Genomic DNA, 21,723 nt, shown 5'->3' on the forward strand with positions numbered 1-21,723 from the left:
GATTTCGGAAAAAACTGTTATTGCTCAAAGCACGTTTTATTACGCCTTATTTTTATGATGATACTTTTTGGCGGGAACGCGAGGAGTGAAGTTGTGTGATTTGTTTTAATTTGTCTACCTGTAGTAGTGGAATGAAGGGAGACAAATACATATCCGTCCGTGTCCGCGCAGAATAATTGTTCCGCTGCCAGTGCTGCCATTATTGTATCAAGAGTTGTGACTTTAATTATACACATAGTATAGATTATAAACTTATTATATGATTATACATAGTCTACTCAAAGATTGGGAATGTTTTAGATCAAATAAAATGATTCACCAACGTGCGGAAATGGACAGAATGATCGAATTGAATCATTTTGAGTCGCTCGCTTCAATAGAATACATAATTTAAAGGGTCAACAACAACAACAAGTCAACAACAATCCACAGTAATCCACACAAGTTTCAGACAGGCCAAGGCGTACGCTTTACTAATAAAACCTATTACATACTAACTTTCGAACCAGGTCGGTACTAGGTATCCAAAGACTATGTAAAAGTATTTTATGTATCCAATAAAGAAACGTGAGGAGAAATATCAAATTATTTGCCTTGATAAAAAAACGTGCTAATTCCATCAAATAATTGAAAATGAAGATCATCCAATTGTTCAATACATAAAAGTTGATGTGCTATATGAGTTAAGAGCCTAATGTTTATCTAGCAAGCATTATAAATTTTACCTACATCTTTGAAAATTGGTGAGTTGCTAAATTTTTTGGAATTTTTACAAATATAACGACAACATATTAACAATAATTGGTACCTATCTCGGCTTTCGCCAATTCTGCATCTCCATTATCGTCACTAGTTGTAGTATTCTTCTCCTAAAAGTCACAACCTGACACCAAATTAAGGCGTAACATTTCCAGGAAGATTTGACTTCGGACAATGGGTCAGTCCTTAAGTCAAGTCAAACAACATGGAAACAAATTTCCATTATCAAATGCATTCGAGAATCTAGCTCATATTAATTGATATGGATTATACTTTGATTCATATATTGTGGCAGACAACAAGGCTTCTATATGAAAATGGCCCAGTATATTTCCCTAAATAACCTGTAAGAGTAGCCTGAGTTAGGAGTAACAGTCTGAAATATAATTAACGTTGTGATCTTGTCACACAACATATTTTAAGGAACTCAACATTACTGCCCTATTGGTTTTCCTTAATTAGCGGGGATAGTATTTCACCTTAGTGCGTGAAATATATTACTGGTCCCTATGATAATTCTCTGTTCAGGAAAACGTAAATTAAAATAACTATCATCAACTGATGATTTATCACAAAACAAGATTTATACAACGGGTGATAGTATTGACTACAATCCTAAAGAGATTAAGATCAAGATTGAACAAATTTTGTAGAACTAACTAATATCCAGTGTAGACAAAGGTTATACTGTAACTGAGAGTTAGTTGTCTTTAAATTATCGTTAACAGTTTTTTTTTAAAACAAAATATTTTTGTCTAGTATGTTTTAATAATTATTCAATAGCATCATCTCAAATGATACTTATTCTATATAATATTCAGCTTATAACATGTTTATTTCAGATGTGATGTCGTCCAAATCTTTGAGAGTAATTCCTAGCACAGTGGGCTATGGAAAATATACTAGGACCTTTGACTTCACGGAGTTTTACAAAAGCACATCAGAACTTCCCAAAAGATGGGAAAATAATACTGCAGGTAGTTCTGCAGATACACAGTTAAATAATGTGGATATTAGTGAAGAAACTAAACTTAAAAAAAAGAAGAAGAAATCGAAAAGAGATTCTTCAAATGTCTCTGAAGCAATAGTAAAAAGCTCTAGCATAAATTCTAATGTGAAATTGAAAGGGATCTTAAAAGTATCTCCAGCTCCTGAAGATTGTACAAAAGACACAGCCAGCACAAATCAAAGTAATCGAAATTCTGACAATGATATAAAAGATGGTACAAAAGCAGCAGTAACAAAGCCAAATAAAAGAAGTAAGTCTTGTAGCTTCATGCTTGAAGATACTCAAGAAATAGCTGTTAAAAAACCTAAATCAGAAGGATCATTTGTTGAAAATAGAAAAATTAAAGACAGCCGAAAAGAACATCAGAAATCAATTGATGGTCAGAATGGTAATCAATATAAAACTAAAATATATAGGAGCCAGAAACATTCCTCTAATAATCGATCACAAGATTCTGAAGATACAAAAGCTCTTGAAAAATTAACAAAACGTAAGAAACTAAAAAGACTAAGTCAAGATACTGAACAAACAGCAGAAGAAAATACAGAACAAGCAACACGGAAGAAACCAAAAAACTCAAAAAAGAAGCGGCATCAAGAGATGGAACTTGATGAAAATGAAACTAAAGCAGAAGTAAAAACTGATATCTTAACAGAAAATTTAGAAAATCTTAACATTGGTGATAATGCTCACACACTAACAAACCTACTTGACGAAATGGCAGTAGTGGATAAATCAAAAACAGAAAAGAAACAAAAAAGAAAAGATAAAAAGAAAATTGGCACAGAAAGAGATAAAGACTTAGAAAAAGAAGAGAATGAGAAAGTTAAATGGAGTAAAAGGAAATGGAATAAAGATAAAAAAGGAGGTATTGAGAATGAGAATTTAGACACAACTGTTGTCATAGAAAATTTACCTATTTCTATAATGTTAACATACAAGAAGTTGTTGACAGATCATTTTGTGAAATATGGACTCATAAAGAATATTGGGTAGGTAAATAAATCTTACAAATACTGCAGTAAGGGGCAATGTGCTCTTGACTAAATATAATGAAATCAATCTAATTATCTGTTTTATATTTTGTTAGAAAATCTACAAAAATTAAATACAATTTACTGATTATACTTCTGTTATGTCCTTACTGTAAAATCACCTGAATTTAAAATAGTTTACCCAGTAAGAGAGACATGTCACAAAAATCAAACCATAACAGTTTAACTTAACCTAAGAATTACTATTGTATTTAAAAATTAATGAAATGTTTCTCTTAACAGAATAGCCGAAGTATATCCTACTGAGGAATCAAAACCAGTGTTTACAACTACTATTAAGTTTTATAGTGATGGAGCTGCCACAGAGGTAAATTGAATTTTTATATTACATATAAATTTTCTATAGAAAAATGATAATGAGTATTTGTTTTCTAGACCATTTATCTTGTGGTAATGAAACTTGGTGCAGTTCTTATTAGAATTCCAGGGAAGGTTGCTGTCACAGTTCCATCAATGTACATTAAGTGGCATGCGAGCATTTTAAATAAATCAAAATGTTTTTCATACCGTTACTGATAGTTACAGAAAAGCATGACTGGGCTGTGTGCTGGTGTGTTCAGTTTGAATATTCAAAATTAAATATTGAGGTTAAATTTCAGTCCAATGGTCACTGGGCCACTCATACTCTCTTCTTCAATCCGTGTTCACCCAAAGCTGAGTGTAGGTATCTTCAAATGCACTCCTTGGCCTCAAAACGCCACGCTAGCCTGGCCTGCTAGTGGGTTGACGAGTACACTTATTTCAAGGGTATTAAGTCCTTGGGGCTTGTGGTAGACCTATCTGCATTCTTGCAGGGGTATATTTCACCTCCGCCCTCTGTTCTATCTTTCACCACTCATACTAATTAATTTTATTTGTAAACACAGGCATTAAATGAGGACAATGCTACGTTCGAAGGCAGCAGTATACGGGTGAAGCGACCCTTGCCTGCCACCGAAACCACCATAGTACTCCGGTCATATTCAGAATTAAATGAACAAACTGTGTGTTCTCTCTTCACTGGAATCGGCAAGATAAGGAGTATAAGATTAATTATTAAAGGAAGGAAATCTTTATGTGAGTATCTTCTATCTTCTATATATATAAAAATTAATTGCTGTTCGTTAGTCTCGCTAAAACTCGAGAACGGCTCGAACGATTTAGCTAATTTTGGTCTTGAATTATTTGTGGAAGTCCAGAGAAGGTTTAAAAGGTAGATAAATGTGAAAATGCTCGAAATTAAATAAAAATAACAATTTTGTTTTTCCTTTAATGTGTCCCTCGTCGGACGGATTCCTTTTCTTTGTTTTAAGTTTATTTTATTCAAAAGTTTAGGTCTTATAATTATCGATTGAGGCACTACGAAGTCTGCCGGATCAGCTAGTAAACAATAATAATTAAAGGATATAACATCCTAGCACTCATGTAGTTATGTAGTTAGTCCATAGAGAAAACAACCTTTTGTTCAATCTTCGTGCTGCAGTGAACATTGTCTGTCTGTCTGTGAAATTAGATGTATGTATCAAATAATATACAAACGCTTTTAACTGTTATTGATGGCCGACACATGCATATCCCATATTGGCTATCAACTACTACAGTAAATTTTGATGAAGGTGAAGATATCATAATGCTCCAGAAACAGTCTGCAGTTCATTCCAGAGCTAGGGAAATGGGAGGTTGAATGTAATTGGTCCGGGCAGCTTTGTTTTTTATTGCATTGATGGTTGAACGAGCTTACAACCCATTGGTAACTCATTAGTGGACCTCATAGACTTGACATGTAAATGAATGCCTCAACAGTATTGTTTAACGAAACCCACGAGGTATTCACGGAAAAAATGGACAGGATTGAGGTAGCTACCCGGGCAGACTTAGTATACGCCCTATCACCAGTTCTAGTAATGAATTATGCTCCACAAATTGAAATCACATATGTTACTCTGAATGTTTAATTCCAGCGACTGCATTCATCGAGTTCGCCGGTCCCGAGTCGGTGGAGAAGGCGCTACAGAAGGCTGCTCATATTAAAATAGGAAAGAAGAAAGTCCACGTCGCGAGATATCAACCCCGTGAGAAGAAACCTAAATCAGATGAAGGGCAAAAGGAAAGCGACTCCGAGTGAAGTGACATCCTCGGGGAAACATTATTATGAACTGCCCACAACATACTTTTGTAACTAAATATTTCTAATAATAAACTTAAGTAAACATTGATCCCCTCTCACCATCAAATAATTAGGGGGCAGAATCAAATTTTCGAACGCAAGCATTGCACTATTATTATAACTTAAACAGGGCACGGAGCCTACAATCTGTTTAAGTGGTTACCTGCGCTTATGTACATCAATATGTGAACCATGTTGAATAACATGGTCGATATTTCACGTGTAATGTGTAGTTAAAAGGTATTGTATAATTGTAACACATCCAGAAAACGTAATATAATTTTGTTATTGACGTTTGACTCTCAATGTATAGCGTACTCAATGCATTGTTGCTCTCTTGACTGAGTTCTTGGTGACCAGTGTGCTTAGTGCAAGTTTTTTAACGTTCTCTATAGCGTAAAAGAGTCTACTATTATCAAAGCCGGCAATGTGACTTTTTGACAATTATTGGTTAATCAAAAAAAAACGAATCATTGACTTTGTATTCCATTGGCAGTCACAAAACTCTTTTGTATGACATCTTAGATAAATAACAGGTTAAGTTAATACTTTATTTCACCAATAACCATTCTATAACAGTATTTATTACCATTTTAATTTTGCATATTTCCGACTTTGTTAGTATTTTTTTATGAATGCCGTCTTTGATTATGAATAAGGCGCAGATAGCCGTATTTGATATTAAAGACGCCATTTCCGAATCAGGGTTGTCAAACAAGCACGGAAAAAAAAACTTTTACCGATTGGAATAATAAATAGTAATACCAGATAGTTTTAAAAATCTTTAATTATTCATTTATAAAATATAAAATCATATGCGTATGTCATTGACCTCTTCCAAGGGCCCCTCGCAATAGTGCTCCTGAAATTCAAGAGCAATAAGATCGGCCTGTGTTTCTAATATATCTTTATAAATAGATAAAGCTTCTATTCCTCTCCAATCTGGGCCGAAATGTTTTTGGAGTAATTTGGTAACATCAGCCAATTTATTTTTATTTACGGGCGTTATATTAGGCAACGACCTAGGTATCATATTACTAATAGTTTTATTACGTTGACAAATATTTTGTGATTTTCCAAGATCATTTTCATAGTAAAGTTCTCCCCTTACGAGTACATTGCCGGTTACTTTAGACCGCCTCAGAATAAATCGTTTGAATTCTTTGAATGAGATATTCCATGACGTAATTGGTTTTAAAACCGACTTTACGGTTTCTCGCCAGTTGAAAACTGGACAATCACTTCCAAGCCTTATCAATGTTGATGTTTCACTTAAAATGTCTTTTATTACGTCAGGATGCAATATTACATCCATTTTCCGCTTTTTTTTTCTCAGCAATGCCAAATTGCCGGTCAGCAGGCATAAACGAGTGTCCTGTTACTGGAAACACCAATTCGATTATTTTAATATTCTGATGCTCCAAAAGCCATTTAGAGCATGCACCCACCAGAATGCTGTTTTTATTCTGGCCGCCACAGCCATTTGCGACCAAGCGGATGTTAGTAATGCCAGTTAAATTTGTATGATTTAGTCTATGCGTAATAGCTGAAGCTAGTAAGTTTGAATCTTTATTGAATTCATTTTCCATGCAATAATAGGTAAACACACGCTCTTTGCTTAAGGGTCTATTAGATACACCCTCCACCACAGTAAAATTAAAAAAAAAAATTATAATTGGCGCGAATAGTATGCCATTTGGTCAGGTAGCTTTGGCAAAGGCAGATTTTTTTGGCAATCAAAAGATAAAATCTTAAGTGCATCTGAATTATCTTTAAGTTTTTCATAAAATGCTCTAGCCCTTAAAGAGTGCACATTCTTCTCTGTCACAAGAAAAGCTTTCTTGTCAGGATCTTGTTCAGAAGCAATTTTTTCAGTAAGCTCTAAACGCTTTGAACATACATCAGTTGTTGGCGTTCCAAAGCCTAAACAATTATAGCAAGTATTAAAAATGTGCCGGAAATACGATTTTTTTTTTTTTTTTTTGTCAGGAGGAAGTCGCCGGACTTCCGCCCTTCACTGGGGATGGAGGGCGGGGCATGTCGGAGTCGAACCGACTAAAACCTCCTGTCTCTCAACAACCAACGTCCAAACCTCGCATGAGACAAAACTCATGAAAAGGCAAGGGGGGGAAAGTGAAGCGTTTAGTGCGGAGCACATCTCTCCCATCACCCTCCCCCTCGGGACGCCGGACTGGCGGTCGTCGGCGCCACGACCACCAGCCCTCTCGGTCGGCAGGCTATCCGAAGCCCGCCTAGATGGCGCCGGTTAGAATGGTCTATCCTACGGAATACCCCGCTGGGTCAGAACCAGCGTGGGTTGAGGATAGCCGGCCTTCCATCACCCGGATGCTCATGCATAAAACGCGTGCAGAGCAGCTTGCACGTCGTCTTCTTAGGCCCCCTTCGTCGGTCCCCAGGCCGACATGTGAGGGAGACCCGAAACACTTAGAGGGCCAGGGCTTGGGCGAGATCCGCCTCCCTGGCCCCCGCTCGACGGCGGCGGGCCTGTGCGTCTCTCACGCGCCCCGCCGCCTCCTTCTGCGAGATGGTGCACTCGCAGAAGTCGAGCATCGCCTTCCACGACTCGTCGTCACCGAGCATCGATGCCACAACACTCGGCAACGACAAGTCGTTTCCTATTTTTGCGACGAGGACACGGCGCCACCCCTCCCATGCGGGGCAGGCGACGAGCGTGTTCTCCGCCGTGTCCAAGTCGCAACCACAATGGTCGGAAATACGATTGCTTAACAGCGCTATTATAATGCTCACTGTCTTTGTAAATTTTGAACAGCTTTTTGATGTTCAAATTTGAGGGTAAATATTTTCTTTCAGCCGTCTTTGTTTTCCTGCAGTAATGAGATTCAACACATTGTAATTTTTGTATAAAATTATGAACAGATAGTTTTTGTGCCTCATACAAGTGTTCTCTGCGACTTCCACCTGAAATTAAACAAAATAACTTAAAGTAGATAATATGTAGGTTACCTGAAATTAAAGCAAATATTTTAAATTAAAAAATTAATTTTTACCTCGCCTCTCATCAATGATTATATCTCCAGCATGAAAAAATCTATTCATTACATACGCCACTCTGTTTTTCGTTACATTAAACAGGCTTAAAAATAGTTTCTGGCAAATTGGCACCTTAACATTACGTACAAATACGCCATATTTAATTGTTGTTTGTTTTACTCCATTAAAACCTACTCTCCGCTTCACGGGTTCAATAGAAGAATATTTTAATATTAGAGAGTCTTGATCTTTTTTATTTTGATGTTTATAAAATATTTCTTGTAATTGTTTTAACTGAGCTATTGTTAATGTGGCACATTTTAATGCTTTCGAATTATGGGTGCAGACTTTATCTGGCAATGATTTCACTGAGTATCTAAAACAAAAAACAATACAAATTGGTCAATATAACTTAAGTAACAAGAAATGACAACCTTATGGGTAAAATTACCTCAATTCCTTGGCCCGGTTTCTTGTCCAATTTTCTGGATTCCTCTTGCGTTTTTTTGTAAAATTGTTAGTTACTAAAGTAGGGTGGTCTTCCATGATTATATTTTTACTACTTTTTATTAGCTTCAATCACAAAAACACTAAGAAATTATTAAAATTCACGGAGCATAATGTTTCTGCGGCCATTACAAAACGTAAATGAACTCTCGTCTGTGATTGGTCGAAGGCGTAAGATGGCCGGGTTTGCATTAAAAGTTTTATAGATTACCGGATTTGATGCTGATGTCAGGTTTTAACATGTTTTTAGTATGGTTTAATGCAGGTTTTGAATCGTATTCTTTGAAGAAGACGTTTTTATTCAAATCAGTCTGTATTGCCATATCAATAACATTTTTTTGGCTAAATGCACAGATTGCCACCTTTGATAATAGACGACTCAAAAGTCAACTCAAATTTGTATGCAGTTGGAACGTTTGCGTACGTTTGCCGCTAGGGGCGCTGTTCCAACTGCATACAAATTTGAGTTGACTTTTACGCTATCGAGAATGTTAAAAAACTTGCACTAAGCACACTGGACAGTGTTGTTAGATATGTCGCGTCTACATTCCGTCGCGGTGTCTCGCACAGACATTCCTCCGATGTGTGATGACTGATGATAAATACAACTTTGACTCCGAAACATATCATTATGTTGAAATAAATTATTTATCAATTTTAATTAATTCCTCGACAATGCAATGTTTGTTAATAAGCCACAAAGTAAGTGAATGTATAACAATAAACAATATATTTAATACAGGGTGTAAGAGGCCGTTTTGGTGTGCCGCAACTATTGTGAAGTTACTGGCTTAAAGTTACCTGAAAATAATATGTATTCGTTTCCTAAACTAAAGATAAATGTTTTTTTTGTAGGAATGCTTTGCTTTGTAATTGCAGTGTTTACTTTTTGGAGGAGTAAACTTAGTAGAGGTAGGTAGAGTAAACTTATGTGAAGCATTTAATTGTGTTAATTTTGTATTCTTGGGGTGTTGTAAACTGCACAAATGTGAGAAAATTAACAAAATATCTTGGGTTCTTTAAAAAAGCAAATTTCCACTTTTACTGGAACATCAATTTCGCCCCATAATTAATTCGTCTTAATAATAAAACCCATTTTTCATTTCGCTCTAATTTTTTTAATGTTGCAAATTGTAAATTGAAATTCGGTTCTACTGAATACTAACAATGTATTGAAAGAAAGAGTTTCCACACTGGGAAAGATAAGAAATGATTTATTACTATCCTGTTAGTAATTACTAATTTTATAACTCCTGTCTTTATTTTCGGAAACACTGGTTTCTGTACACACTGTATGAATAATCTATTTGCTGTTGGTTCAGGAGGCGAGGTCAGACTCACATATCACATAACAATTGACAATGACAGTTATAATAATCTAATAAAATATTTCAAAGCTAATATTTTTTTAAGTCCCTTAAGGTGACATATTTGTAGTGCAACTACACTCGCGAGCAAAAGTTTGGAATCACTTACTTGAAATTAGTTCCGCGCGATCTCGTGTACTATTTTTTTTTTAATAATCATAAAAATGACATCGTTTTAAAGGTTTAATTCTTAACTTCAAACTGATAATAAATTCATTAAAATCAAGCCAGTATTTAAGAAGCTATTCCGGATTAAGTGAAGGAATAACGAAAAATACGTGTTTCAATTGCTTGATACGTCGCGAGTTGCGACTTATTGACCCGTATAAAAGCACCTGTTATCGGATTTTCTTTATCAGTTGACTTTCACACGTTGACCGGTACACGTCTCCGCTAATTTTGATCCTTTACCTTGTACGACAATGGAGACAACACCTACAGAAGCAGCACAAATCGTAGACCTATTGCAAGAAGGGCTCAGCCAGCGGGTTGTCGCTCGACGGCTCCACATAAGCCAGTCCTGTGTTTCGAAAGCTTACAAGCACTTTCAGGAGACTGGTGGCTATATCCCGAGACCAAGATCTGGACGGCGCCGGTGCACATCGGAGAGGGATGACTATTTTATCGTGTCAACCTCTCTCCGAAATCGGCATTTACATGGTGTCGACGTCCAACAGGAGCTCCGAGATATTCGTGGGGTAGCAGCCAGCGAATGGACACTTTGTCGACGACTCAAGCTAACGAATCTGATTTCAAAAAGGCCTCCCACAGGCTCGAAACTCACGGTAGCTTACCGACAAGCACTCCTTCAATTTGCTCGCACCATCTTGATTAGGAGGTTGAGCAATAGAGGCAAGTCCTGTTCTCCGACGAGAGCAGGATGTGTTTGCACGGTAGCGACCGAAGAGGTCGGGTCTACAGGCGGCCTGGGGAGCGATTTGCGCAGTGCTGTTTCACTGAAACAGTGGCTTATGGGGGCGCCATTGTATGATGTGGGCCGGCATTTCCTTCGATGGTAAAACCGAGCTTGTTTTCGTGCCTGGCGGGGGACGAGGAGGAGGTCTAACTTCGGACTGGTACATTTCCAATATTCTGCTGGAACATGTCTTTACCTATGCTGGATATATCGGTGATCACTTCCTCCTTATGCACGATAACGCTCGTTGTCACTCTGCCCGTGTAACAACTGTATACCTCGAAGAAGTCGGTATCGCCACATTGGACTGGCCAGCGCTCAGCCCTGACTTGAATCCCATTGAGCACGTGTGGAATGAACCGAAGAGGAAGTTTCGTTCCAGAACTCCTGCTCCTTCATGTCTGAATGAGCTGAAATCAGCGTTGATTTACGAGTGGGAAGGTATCCCACAAGAATCAATTCAGAAGCTGATCATGTCTATGAAGAATCGTCTTCGAGCAGTTATTAGGGCAAGGGAAAGGAACACAAAGTACTGATACTTAATTTTAAGGCTAAATAATTTCTTTTACTTATTAATTTTTGTTGTTTTGTTCATTCATTATTTTTCCATATTTCCTTGTTTTCCTACCTCCTTCACTTAATCCGGGATAGCTCCTTAACTACTGGCTCGATTTAAATGAATTTAAAGTTGACAGCTGAACCTTTAAAATTATGTAATTTTTATAATAATTAAAAAAATATTTAGTAACCAAGATCGCGCGAAACCAATTTCAAGTAAGTGATTCCAAACTTTTGCTCGCGTGTATATATCTTTGCGCCATTGAATTTATTATTTCACATATTTTAGTTTTATTTTACATTTAATGATTTTTAATTACAACTATAATGTATAGAAGTATACATTGTTTATAGAAGTTGTGTATTCTACATATTATTTTGACATTGAACAACGATTGTTGTTACATGTATTGATTGGAAAACTTTGTTTTGTATTAAATTTTGTAAATTTGTGGAATTCGAATAAATTGTGAATTTTTCGTTTGACAGTATAGTTTTTTATTTATTAACACTTAAGGCGTGTTGCGATTAGTTGTCAATGCGCACGGGAAGAAAGTATCGTCCTGCCTATTGCTGCCTATGTGAAGGGTAGGTTTTCGGTAGACAGTGGCTTGGCTATACCCCTGGCATTGCCGAAGTTTATTGGCGACGGTAACCACTCACCATTAGGTGGGCCGTATGCTCGTCTGCCTACAAGAGCTGTACAAAAAAGATGGGTGGACCTCGACATGTTATGGCTTTCTGAAACCACTTGTAATGATAGCTGTTCTAGAAAATATCTAACTAGGATCGCGCTAACGGCACGTATTTTTTTATTTTATTGCATATGAAGACGGGTGGACGAGCTCACAGCCCACCTGGTGTTAAGTGGTTACCAGGGCCCATATCATCTACAATGTAAATGTCGTCACCCACCTTGAGATATGAGTTCTAAGGTCCCAGTACAGTTACAACGGCTGTACCGTCCTTCAAACCGAAACGCATTACTGCTTCACGGCAAAAATAGGCAGGGTGGTGTTACCTACCGGTGCGGACTCATAAGAGGTCCTACCACCTCCACACCTGTGAGATAAACTTCAATATTGACAAGTTGTTTAAACGAGATTTGGAGAAAGAGTGACAAGAATGCTTTGGAAACTTCGTGTGTGCCTACGCTGGAAAACTGAGCGACCTCGCACTGCTTTTTCATTCTATTTTTATTTCTTTTTTTAATAATTTATATGTAACAGAATAATGGACATTAAAAGCATTTTACTTTTGTACTAATTTATTGATTTAATCTTAAGTTCTTATCATCAACATTCGGATAGGTAGGTCTACCAAGAATATTCATCCGCTTAATAGAGTATCTCCCCTATATTTATCGACAATCCCAGTACCAGGGGGTCAAAAGCTCATTTCATAAAGCAAAAATGAAGAATGATATTTCAAACTACTTGTCAAAAACATTGTTTCCGCCCGGGATCGAACCGGGGGCCTTCTGCGTGTTAGGCAGATGTGATAACCGCTACACCACGGAAACCTATCATTGTTAGCTGAAATATGTAAACAAGTTCTAACGAAATACTTAATGCTTGCAAAAGTTTTTTACTGCAGATCAAAATACCTTTTTCCGACACAATATATAGGTACATTTTAGGCTGATTCGGAAGTCAAGGTCAGCGTGGTCGATTGAAATAGTCCATCCGAATGAAACGATTTTAATATAATGTGGTTTGAATCACTTTTTTTTTATTGCCCTTGTAGGCAGACGAGCATACGGCCCACTTGATTGTGAGTGGTTACCGTCACCCATGGACTTCAGCAATGCCAAGGGCAGAGCCAAGCTGCTGCATACCGCTTAATACTCTCCACAAGCCTCGTTTGAAAAAGGAAATGACGTAGCCTTATGTTTCACGTGTCGTCCCGACAATGGCGTTTGATAAATCTTCCCAAATAAAAAGATGCCTAATTTGAAACAATAATTTATTGGGTTCTTAAAAGTATGTAGTTATACATTAAAATTAGACTGTATACACAAGATCCTTATACATTAAGTAAGCTACACTAATTACATTTAATTATTTACATTATTAAGGAATAAATTAAATTTCACAAAACAGTAGCTAGCGTAAGATCATAATAATATGATAGCAACCAATGTCCAATACTACCTCTCGTAGCGACCGTCTCACAATCGTCAAATAATACTTCAATAATACATACAGTAAGGAAGCAAGTGGTACCATACTTTACTATTATAAATACGAGGCAATATAAAAATATCCTACTTTTGATTTATTCAGAAAAAATATATTTTGTTTCAGTGCAAGATTACTGTTTTTATAGGAAATTAGTCTAGAGAAAGTGATGAAAAAAAAATTTTTATTATTTGTTTACATCCTAAACTGTTTTACAAAAATCCTATGCGTTCTGGCTATTGTATTGTTGAACGTTAAATAATGAAAAAAACCATAAAGTGACAAGCTGTGTACATTTAAAATATTTATCTTAAATTTAATAATAAAGTAGCAGCGTTATATCATTTGAATGTTTTACAGACTATCCGCGGCCTAGAGCGCGCTTGGTCACCCTAGTCGCTGTCGCGCGCGGTAACAACACTCTGGCGATGTCGCAATAATCGATTTGTCAACAACATTAAGAGCATTGTAGTGGAAAATATACGTTCACAAATATATAGTTTTTTATTTATTTCCTTTGTAAATACATATTCGGACCAGTGTGCTTTTAGTGCGAGTTTTTTAACCTTCTCGATCGCATAAAAGTTAACTCAAATTTGAGTTGGAACAGCTTCTCTTCGTTTTCCGCTGTTCCAATCCCATACATATTTGAGTTAACTTCTACGCTATCGAGAACGTTAAAAAACTCGCACAAAGCATACTGTAATCTACTACAATACAGTACGTCGAGCCCAAAAATCTATCGAATTCGTAATATAAATGTATCGAGTCGTCGATGCACGGATCATTAAATTAGATGGTGGCACTCGATAGCCAGCCTTCGAGATTGACGTTCCGTGTGTCAAAACAATTTTCGTGCTCTCGATTAACTCTGACTGCTATGGAGGTCACCGGTGCCCTGCGCGGTGCACTGAAGTAATTATCTCGTTTTCTTTTACTAAGACGCCTGTGTGCTTAGTGCGAGTTTTTAAAGTTCTCGATAGCTTGAAAGTTAACGCAATTTTATATGCAATTGGAACAGCGCCCCTAGCGGGAAACGTAGGCATACGATCCCATTTCATACATATATGAGAGAACTTTAAAAAACTCGCACTAAGCACAGTGGACTTCTTAACTTTGCCTCCTTTTGTTTGTTAATGTATATTTCATGTTTATAGGTCTCATAGAAATAGATTCAGTCTCAGTGTTTTCGGATTCGTCTTTCCCAGAGTCTACTAGGTATTCAAGCACCTTAGTAATAAGATTGTCGAAGTGAGAAATCGACATAATTACACTTCAGTGCGCCGCGTAGGGCACCGGTGATCTCCAGTCAACGTGTTAAGAGTATAAGTTTCGAGTTTCTAGAACGCGACGATACGATTACGAAACGGAAGGATGTAAGTAAATTCATTCGTGGTACCTACTGAAATTAATTCATTTTACGGACAGTAGGGGCGCTGTTTAAATCCTATAACATTTTTTATCGATAGTCATTCGTGCTCGCCCCTCTGAACTTCTTCAATTACATTAGGGCGATAATATTTTGATTCAACAACAAAGTATTTATCGTGGCGAATATTTGTAAATTCCGTTAATTCGCAAACATCCCTATTATGCTAACGATTGGACATTTTTCTGTTTATTACGATTCTCTTTAAAACCCATTGTGAAGTCTGGGGAAGCAATCAAATGCAGTATTTCTTTACTACCATACAAACCAATAGATTGTAAAGACAGTTAAAAACAAGTTTTGGCTGAAAATTAATTTACACGATACATAATTACTTAAAACATTCGGTTCGTTTAGGAGTGTTTTTGAGTAACAGTTGAGCGTTATACAATTGATAACTATAAAATGCTCAATAAACAGAAATCAATTAGGAATATTATGCCTTTTATTTATTTTTTCAGTAAGTGTGAAGTGTAAGAAGTGTCTCTGTAAATAGCTTCAATAAACAAAGCGAGAAAGCGCTTTCTTTAACACGTTGAACGCGATATGAAAGATCGAGTATTTTCATTCCGGTGCTCACCGGTGAGCTTTGTCTTACTGAACCGTTTGGACCCGTGAGCCGCGTGAGGGTTCCAACGTAAACGCTTCCTACAAGCCACAAATTGCAGCTAGCAAACAAAACGCGTATGGAAGTGAGCCGAATAGTCCTTTAGTCAAACCGAACGGCGTGGTTTTCAAATCCAATAGAAACTTGCAGTTTTTATCAAAGTTAATAGCCTTATAATTTATTTTTTATTTTTTGAATGTTGATAAAAAATACTGATTCCCTGATTTTGGTTTGGCCCGAATGATACTGTACGCTACGCCCACCGGTGGGTCGTAAAGCGTTCAACGTGTTAACATATCATCATTTGCTTTTGGCTTAGGATTCTTTATAACATGATGTCTTAGATGGAGACTCGTTTCAACAGCCCGCTGAGTTTCTCGCCGGATCTTCTCAGTGGGTCGCGATTCAGTTCCGCTGGTAGATTCTGCTGCTCTAGCTAGGGCTAGTGTTAGCAATTCTTTACTGGTGGTAGGACTTTTGTGAGTCCGCACGGGTAGGTACCACCGCCCTACCTATTTCTGCCATGAAGCAGTAATGCGTTTCGGTTTGAAGGGTGGGGCAGCCGTTGTGACTATACTGAGACCTTAGAACTTATATCTCAAGGTCTGTGGCGGCATTTACGTTGTAGATGGACTCCAGTAACCATTTAACACCTGGTTGGCTGTGATATCGTCCACCCATCTAAGCAATAAAAAAAAACTGTGAGTAGATCTGTTGTAGCGTAACCATTTATTCACGTTCGATATCCTCTGCGTCCCGAATCTCTTCGAATATGGATGGCCATCGAGCCTGTCCTTGTATTTTTTTGTAGGTCTTGGTGATTTCTTCATTAATGGCGTTTTCATAGAGAAATTGATGGATTTGTGAGTTCACGAAGCAAGGTTACGTCGATATTTAGTTCTGTGACCTTTGAATTTTGATTATGTTTGAGTGATTTGCGAACCGTCATAGCAAGAGTCCGCCAGCCCAGGGAGGTTGAGAACTGTGTGTGCCATATAAAGTCGTTTCTTTGGATAATTTCTAACAGTTAACCAGTGTTTTCCACGGGATTCACAAAAATCTCTTTCGTTTGGACGCGATTACACCAAATGAGGCGTCAGTCTAAGTATATTTCTAGCTATTTTTTAGTTTTCGTTGGAGCAACCCAGACCAAGCTTGATGACTGGACAATTAGCTTCGCCAGGAGTAAAGCTTCCATGTACATTGTAACATTTGTTCCTGCCTATTTATTTATTTAAGGTCATATTTGTGTCTCTTCGTCTGTATTCGGTTAGCACACGGATGAGACTAGCCGCGCGTCATGACACCTTACATGGATCTTCAGCACTCCTCGGAATATAATCATATTATAATCTTGAAACAAGTCCTCACCATGTTTCAGTCTACAAACTGTAAGAATTCATTCAAGTTAACCCATATGCTTATGTAGACACGTACTCTGCATTTTCCGCACTATCATTTCACTTTATCACAACACAACACATTCCAAAGTCCTACACTTTCTGACAACATTTGAATGTGAATGTCCCAAGTGATGTGGATGGATTCTGTCCCGGACGTTTCTATTGAACTATCTTCATTAAGTTCACTTAGATCACTGGGCTTATGAAACTATTATAGTTGCAAAATATATTTTTTTAATTCAAAGTATGTTCGGTGACCATGTCATTGACGTATGTAATCCTGAGATTGTACTGCGGTAGATACATTTAAGTTGCTCCACCCTATTGCTTCGTTAGCTCGTTGGAATTCCAAATTATATCTCAAGTAAATAAATACTGGTATAATAGATTCATCACATATTTCATTGCACAGAATATGAAGTTCATCTTGGCACGGAGCCTTGTCGCACAGACCAAAGGTAAATTTTTATTTTTCTAGACTAAAGTAACCACTTGTCTCGCTTAAAATTATTTACCAATCTCACTAAAGGTTGACCCTCTGAGTTCTCTGAGAATTTTAAAATATTTTGCTTTCTCAACTTGTAATTGCCAGATATTTTTCACTTTATTTTAGTTTAGTAATATGCAGGCTTAATCATTAATACGCATTACGGCGTAATCATGTTGTACACGTTGTACTAACAAATTATGTCATATTTTAATTAAATCAAGTAATTTATCATCTGTGCGTGTATTTATCACTGGATCATCCACATGGGGCGCGGGCGCTCCGCGAGGGGCCTGCAGGCCGCAGGGGGGCGGAGCCCCGGGCTCGAGGGGGCCGGCGGGCGCGCCGTGCTCCTAGGGGTGCCTCTGATTGGGTACTGGGATTCTGGAATGTAACAAAGCGTTAGCATTAAATAAGTTTTGCTATTTAAAATCATTTTGACTAACTTGGGCAGTCAAAAAAAGTTTAGCTTGTAAATTTTTTTATTGCCGTATAGACTGACGAGCATATGGCCCACCAGATGGTAAGTGGTTACTGTCGGTCATGAATGTCATCAATGCCAGGGACAGAGCCAAGCCGCTGCGTACCGCTAAGTACTCTCCACAAGCCTCGTTTGAAGGACATGTCATTGCGCTCGGGAAATACCGTGGAGTTCATTCCAAACCCGGATGGTACGTGGCAAACAAAAAAAAATCTAACAAGTCTTTATTTGTTATAAACAAATCGATTAAATTTTATCAATTTGTGATTCCAGAAAATTTAGAAAATGCTTTATTAAAAATAAAATATAGGATAGTTAGTATGTTATTGCCATCTACAGGAGCAATGAGAAACTAATCGAAGCGAGGCCATCTAGTGGCCGGCGTCCGTAAACATTTTTGTTGAGTGCTTGAGTTGCATCTATCTACTAACTAATTTATGTGTATTATCTGTGATGTTTTGTGCGGCACGTTTCAGTCTCTAGCCGGTGCTTGGAGACATTGGTCGTGTTCACGTTGCTTTCCAGGATATTTAGTCACTGATCACCCAGCTTCTGAATGTGTGAGAAGCGTACTGTTATAAGACGGCCCTGCATCCTTTACTGCTAACACGCCCCTATTTTTCTGCTCAGTCAGTATTTTCAGTGGCAAGCAGTAAACCATAGTTCCTAATAGCTTCAGTCCATTTTCGATCTCCGTCGCGACAACACGTTTGTTGGTATAACTCGAAAATTGTATCCTTCAATATCCTATATTAAATTGATAATTAATTAAAAGCCAATAAACCGTGTTTTGTGAAAACTTCTTTTTTTTAAAAAAAGGGAAAATCCCGAATCCCCATAACAGTACGGTGTGTACTCTGTCGCGGTAGTTGAGTGAGATGGGGCGAGGTAGGGGTGAGGCGGGGTGAGGTGGGCGAGACTGACCCGTAGAAGGCGGGGAAGCTGGTGTCGGCGTTGAAGTGGAAGTTGACCGGCGTCTTGGGCGAGGCGCAGGAGTAGGCGAGGTAGTCGAGCGCGGCGCGCGGGTGCGGGTGCGACAGCGCGGGCTCCGACGCCGAGCGCGTGATCTTGGGCACCAGCCGCAGCACCGCCTCCAGCGCCGCCAGCACCTGCCGCACCACGCGCCTTACACACCGCTCCCTTCTCGCACTCACTGTTACTATTAGTGGTAGTAGTACTAGTACTACTACTAGTAGGAACACTTGTCCGCACGGGTAGGTACCACCGCCCTGCCTGTTCCTGCCGTGAAACAGTAGTGCGTTTCGGTTTGAAGGGTGGGGCAGCCGTTGTAATTATACTATCGACGCTTGAAAGGCAAAGGTGACTAAAGGACAATAACTGCTTTGTACATAAATGATAGGCAATAACCATATTCAATGCGCAAAAAAATTTATTTCTAAGTCTGTTAAAATCATTTCAATCCTACAGCTAGATTCGTTAAAATAGAATTTTTTTCAGGTATTTCAAGTTTAAATTACTTTACTGTAAGTTCACACATTGTCGCTTAGTCACGTTTGCCTTTCAAGCGTTGAGACCTTAGAACTCATATCTCAAGGTGGGGGGGCGGCATTTACGTTGTAGTTGTCTATGGGCTCCAGTAATCACTTAACACCAGGTGGTCTGTGAGCTCGTCCACCCATCTAAGCAATAAAAAAAAACATTATTTTAAATATTTTTCAGTTTTCGCGGTCAGGCACAGTTTTTTATTTATTGCTCAGATGGGTGGAGGAGGTGACGGCCCACCTGGTGTTGAGTGGCATGAGTTGTAAGAGTGCGGTAGAGTGCGGTAGAGCGCGGTACCTGGCGGAAGAGCGGTCGCGCGGCGCGGTCGAAGGCGACGCACTCGGAGAAGGTGCGCTTGAGCTGCGCGGGCGCGTCGGGGCGCAGGCGCCGCACGTCGGGGCGCAGGCGGCCGCGCCCCACCAGCCACAGGATCTGGTCCTTGTTGTTGAGGTGCGAGTAGGGCAGCTCGCCCGCCATGAGCTCGTACAGCACCACGCCGTACGAGTACACGTCCGAGTGGAACGTGTAGGGCGCCGGCTCCTCCATGCGGATCACCTCGGGCGCCATCCACAGGATGCTGCCCGTGGGCTGCTGCCACTGCACGCCGCCTGACGACGACGACTCTGACGCATCAGTTCAACAGCTTGCTCACTTATTTATTTTGATTTCAAATTTCAAATATATATAAAAATGAATTGCTGTTCATTAGTCTCACTAAAGCTCGAGAACAGCTGGACCGATTTGGCTAATTTTGGTCTTTAATTATTTGTGGAAGTCCAGAGAAGGCTTAAATGGTAGATAAATATGAAAATACTCGGAATTAAATAAAAATAACAATTTTGTTTTTCCTTTGATGTGTCCCCCGTCGGACGGATTCCTTAGAATAGACAGGACAACACGAAGGCTATCCTTCCAACATGCATTCAAGTCCAAATAATTTTAAAAATATTACACAATAAATATGAAAATAAATATCTATATCATACCTGACCACCGAACTTTAGCAGTAGCAAGTCCAAAGTCTCCAATCTTTACCGACCAGTCATCTCTCAAAAATATGTTATTTGATTTCAAATCTCTGTAATGGATAAATACAAGTTAATTGGCAACGCTTGATATTAATTTTTTTCCCACTGTCTATTAATGCTAGACTTTATCAAACATCGAATGGAATCGAAATTAATACAATTTACTTCAATATTATGAATAAACAAGCCGTACTCGCCCGCTTCGCTGGGAATTTAAAATTAACATTATTATTTATTGTCATTATTATTAGGGAGTCCAACACTCATATAAATATTAGCCTATCCATTAAGTACATGTATTTTCTACATGGATACCAAATTTCAAGTGAAGCAGATGCATGGTTCAGTAGTTATAACGGAACATTCGTAAAAACCACTGTAGATTTAAAAGCTACACTATTCCCGAGTGACATAGGCGATAATCATTTTTGAAAAAAATTAGGGACTCTTACTAAAACTCCAATAGTGTAACCCAAGGTGTAAAAAAATTACCTAAAGTATTCTTTAGATCGCGTGCCCTGCGAAAACTATTGATGATAGAATAAAATAATGTACTACGACTTTGTAGAACACATAATTATTCACAAAAAGTGTCGCGACAGCATATTTCTAACTATTATAGTTATGCCGCAATAAGTGTTCTTTTTTAAAAAAAAAAAAAACAACGTCAAATATCGTTGAAATTTTTGTTAAAGACCCGAGCGGAGCCGGAGCGGGGCGCTAGTACTAGTATAGAGTAGTGCGAGTTGGGGGAGACCTGTGTATGATGTTCTTGGCGTGCAGATAGTCCATGCCCTGGGCCGTCTGCCTGGCCACGTCGATGAGGTATATGATGGGGAAGGGCGTCTCGAGCACGTGCAGGTGCTGGTAGAGCGACGAGCCCTCGCACCACTGCGTCACGATGGCCAGCGACGGCTTCGACACGCAGCCCATGAACAGCAGGATGTTGCAGTGCCGCGTCTTACGAAGCACTGCCACCTGCAAATTTTTTTTGTAAGGGATTTTATGACCCTGTAACTAAGACCTTTAAATCATGTCTTATTTTAATTTATATTATTATTTTGATGAAAAATGATAATATAGAGTGAAATGCAATGAAGATGATTAATTTGAGACATTAATCAACCGGGATGAAATTAAATGAAATTATATGGGCTGAAATATAATCTCAGTAAAATGGTGGTTTAGTTGATTACTGAGATTTTTTCAGATTACTTTTTGGAGAAACCCGAGAAGTTACGACCAGCGGCTTCGTTAAAATTTTTCCACATTTGTG

General features: G+C 38.4%; 2 protein-coding genes and 1 non-coding gene across 6 annotated transcripts in view; 1 reads left to right on the plus strand and 2 right to left on the minus strand.

The window, feature by feature from the left end:
- Positions 1–14,004, plus strand: LOC101738259 (N-acetylmuramoyl-L-alanine amidase domain-containing protein SAOUHSC_02979). Of its 2 annotated transcripts, XR_009974933.1 has the most exons (6): positions 7–743; positions 1,602–2,760; positions 3,046–3,130; positions 3,690–3,879; positions 4,764–4,977; positions 13,870–14,004. XR_009974933.1 is itself a non-coding variant. In XM_004928638.5 (5 exons), the coding sequence occupies exons 2-5, from the start codon at positions 1,607–1,609 to the stop codon at positions 4,925–4,927; spliced, it is 1,593 nt and encodes a 530-aa protein (XP_004928695.1). In that variant the 5' UTR covers positions 1–743; positions 1,602–1,606; the 3' UTR covers positions 4,928–11,817. The 2 variants fall into 2 exon arrangements, 1 of the variants encoding a protein (XP_004928695.1); XM_004928638.5 differs by lacking the exon at positions 13,870–14,004 and having other exon boundaries at positions 1–743; positions 4,764–11,817.
- TRNAV-AAC (transfer RNA valine (anticodon AAC)) lies at positions 12,779–12,851 on the minus strand. The gene has a single exon. It is a non-coding gene; the product is annotated as a tRNA-Val (tRNA).
- The window catches only part of raf (raf kinase, effector of Ras), a 16,232-nt gene continuing 7,789 nt past the window's right edge, over positions 13,281–21,723 (minus strand). Inside the window, exons 8-12 of one of the 3 annotated variants that reach the window (XM_012692272.4) lie at positions 21,205–21,425; positions 20,406–20,497; positions 19,717–20,027; positions 18,841–19,025; positions 13,281–17,819 (exon numbers count right to left, since the gene is read on the minus strand). In XM_012692272.4, coding sequence (XP_012547726.2) covers positions 17,789–17,819; positions 18,841–19,025; positions 19,717–20,027; positions 20,406–20,497; positions 21,205–21,425 — 840 coding nt within the window. In that variant the 3' untranslated portion in view covers positions 13,281–17,788. 3 annotated transcript variants of the gene reach the window in all.

Source organism: Bombyx mori, chromosome 15 (assembly GCF_030269925.1).
Source record: "Bombyx mori chromosome 15, ASM3026992v2".
Classification (NCBI taxonomy): Eukaryota; Metazoa; Arthropoda; class Insecta; order Lepidoptera; family Bombycidae; genus Bombyx; species Bombyx mori.

Bases quoted from the DNA above. Each gene is read 5' to 3' on its own strand.
- LOC101738259 (XM_004928638.5), top strand. From the start codon at position 1,607: ATGTCGTCCAAATCTTTGAGAGTAATTCCTAGCACAGTGGGCTATGGA. The intron at 2,761-3,045 runs GTAGGTAAATAA...TTCTCTTAACAG, and splicing joins GGACTCATAAAGAATATTGG to AATAGCCGAAGTATATCCTA. The intron at 3,880-4,763 runs GTGAGTATCTTC...GTTTAATTCCAG, and splicing joins TAAAGGAAGGAAATCTTTAT to CGACTGCATTCATCGAGTTC.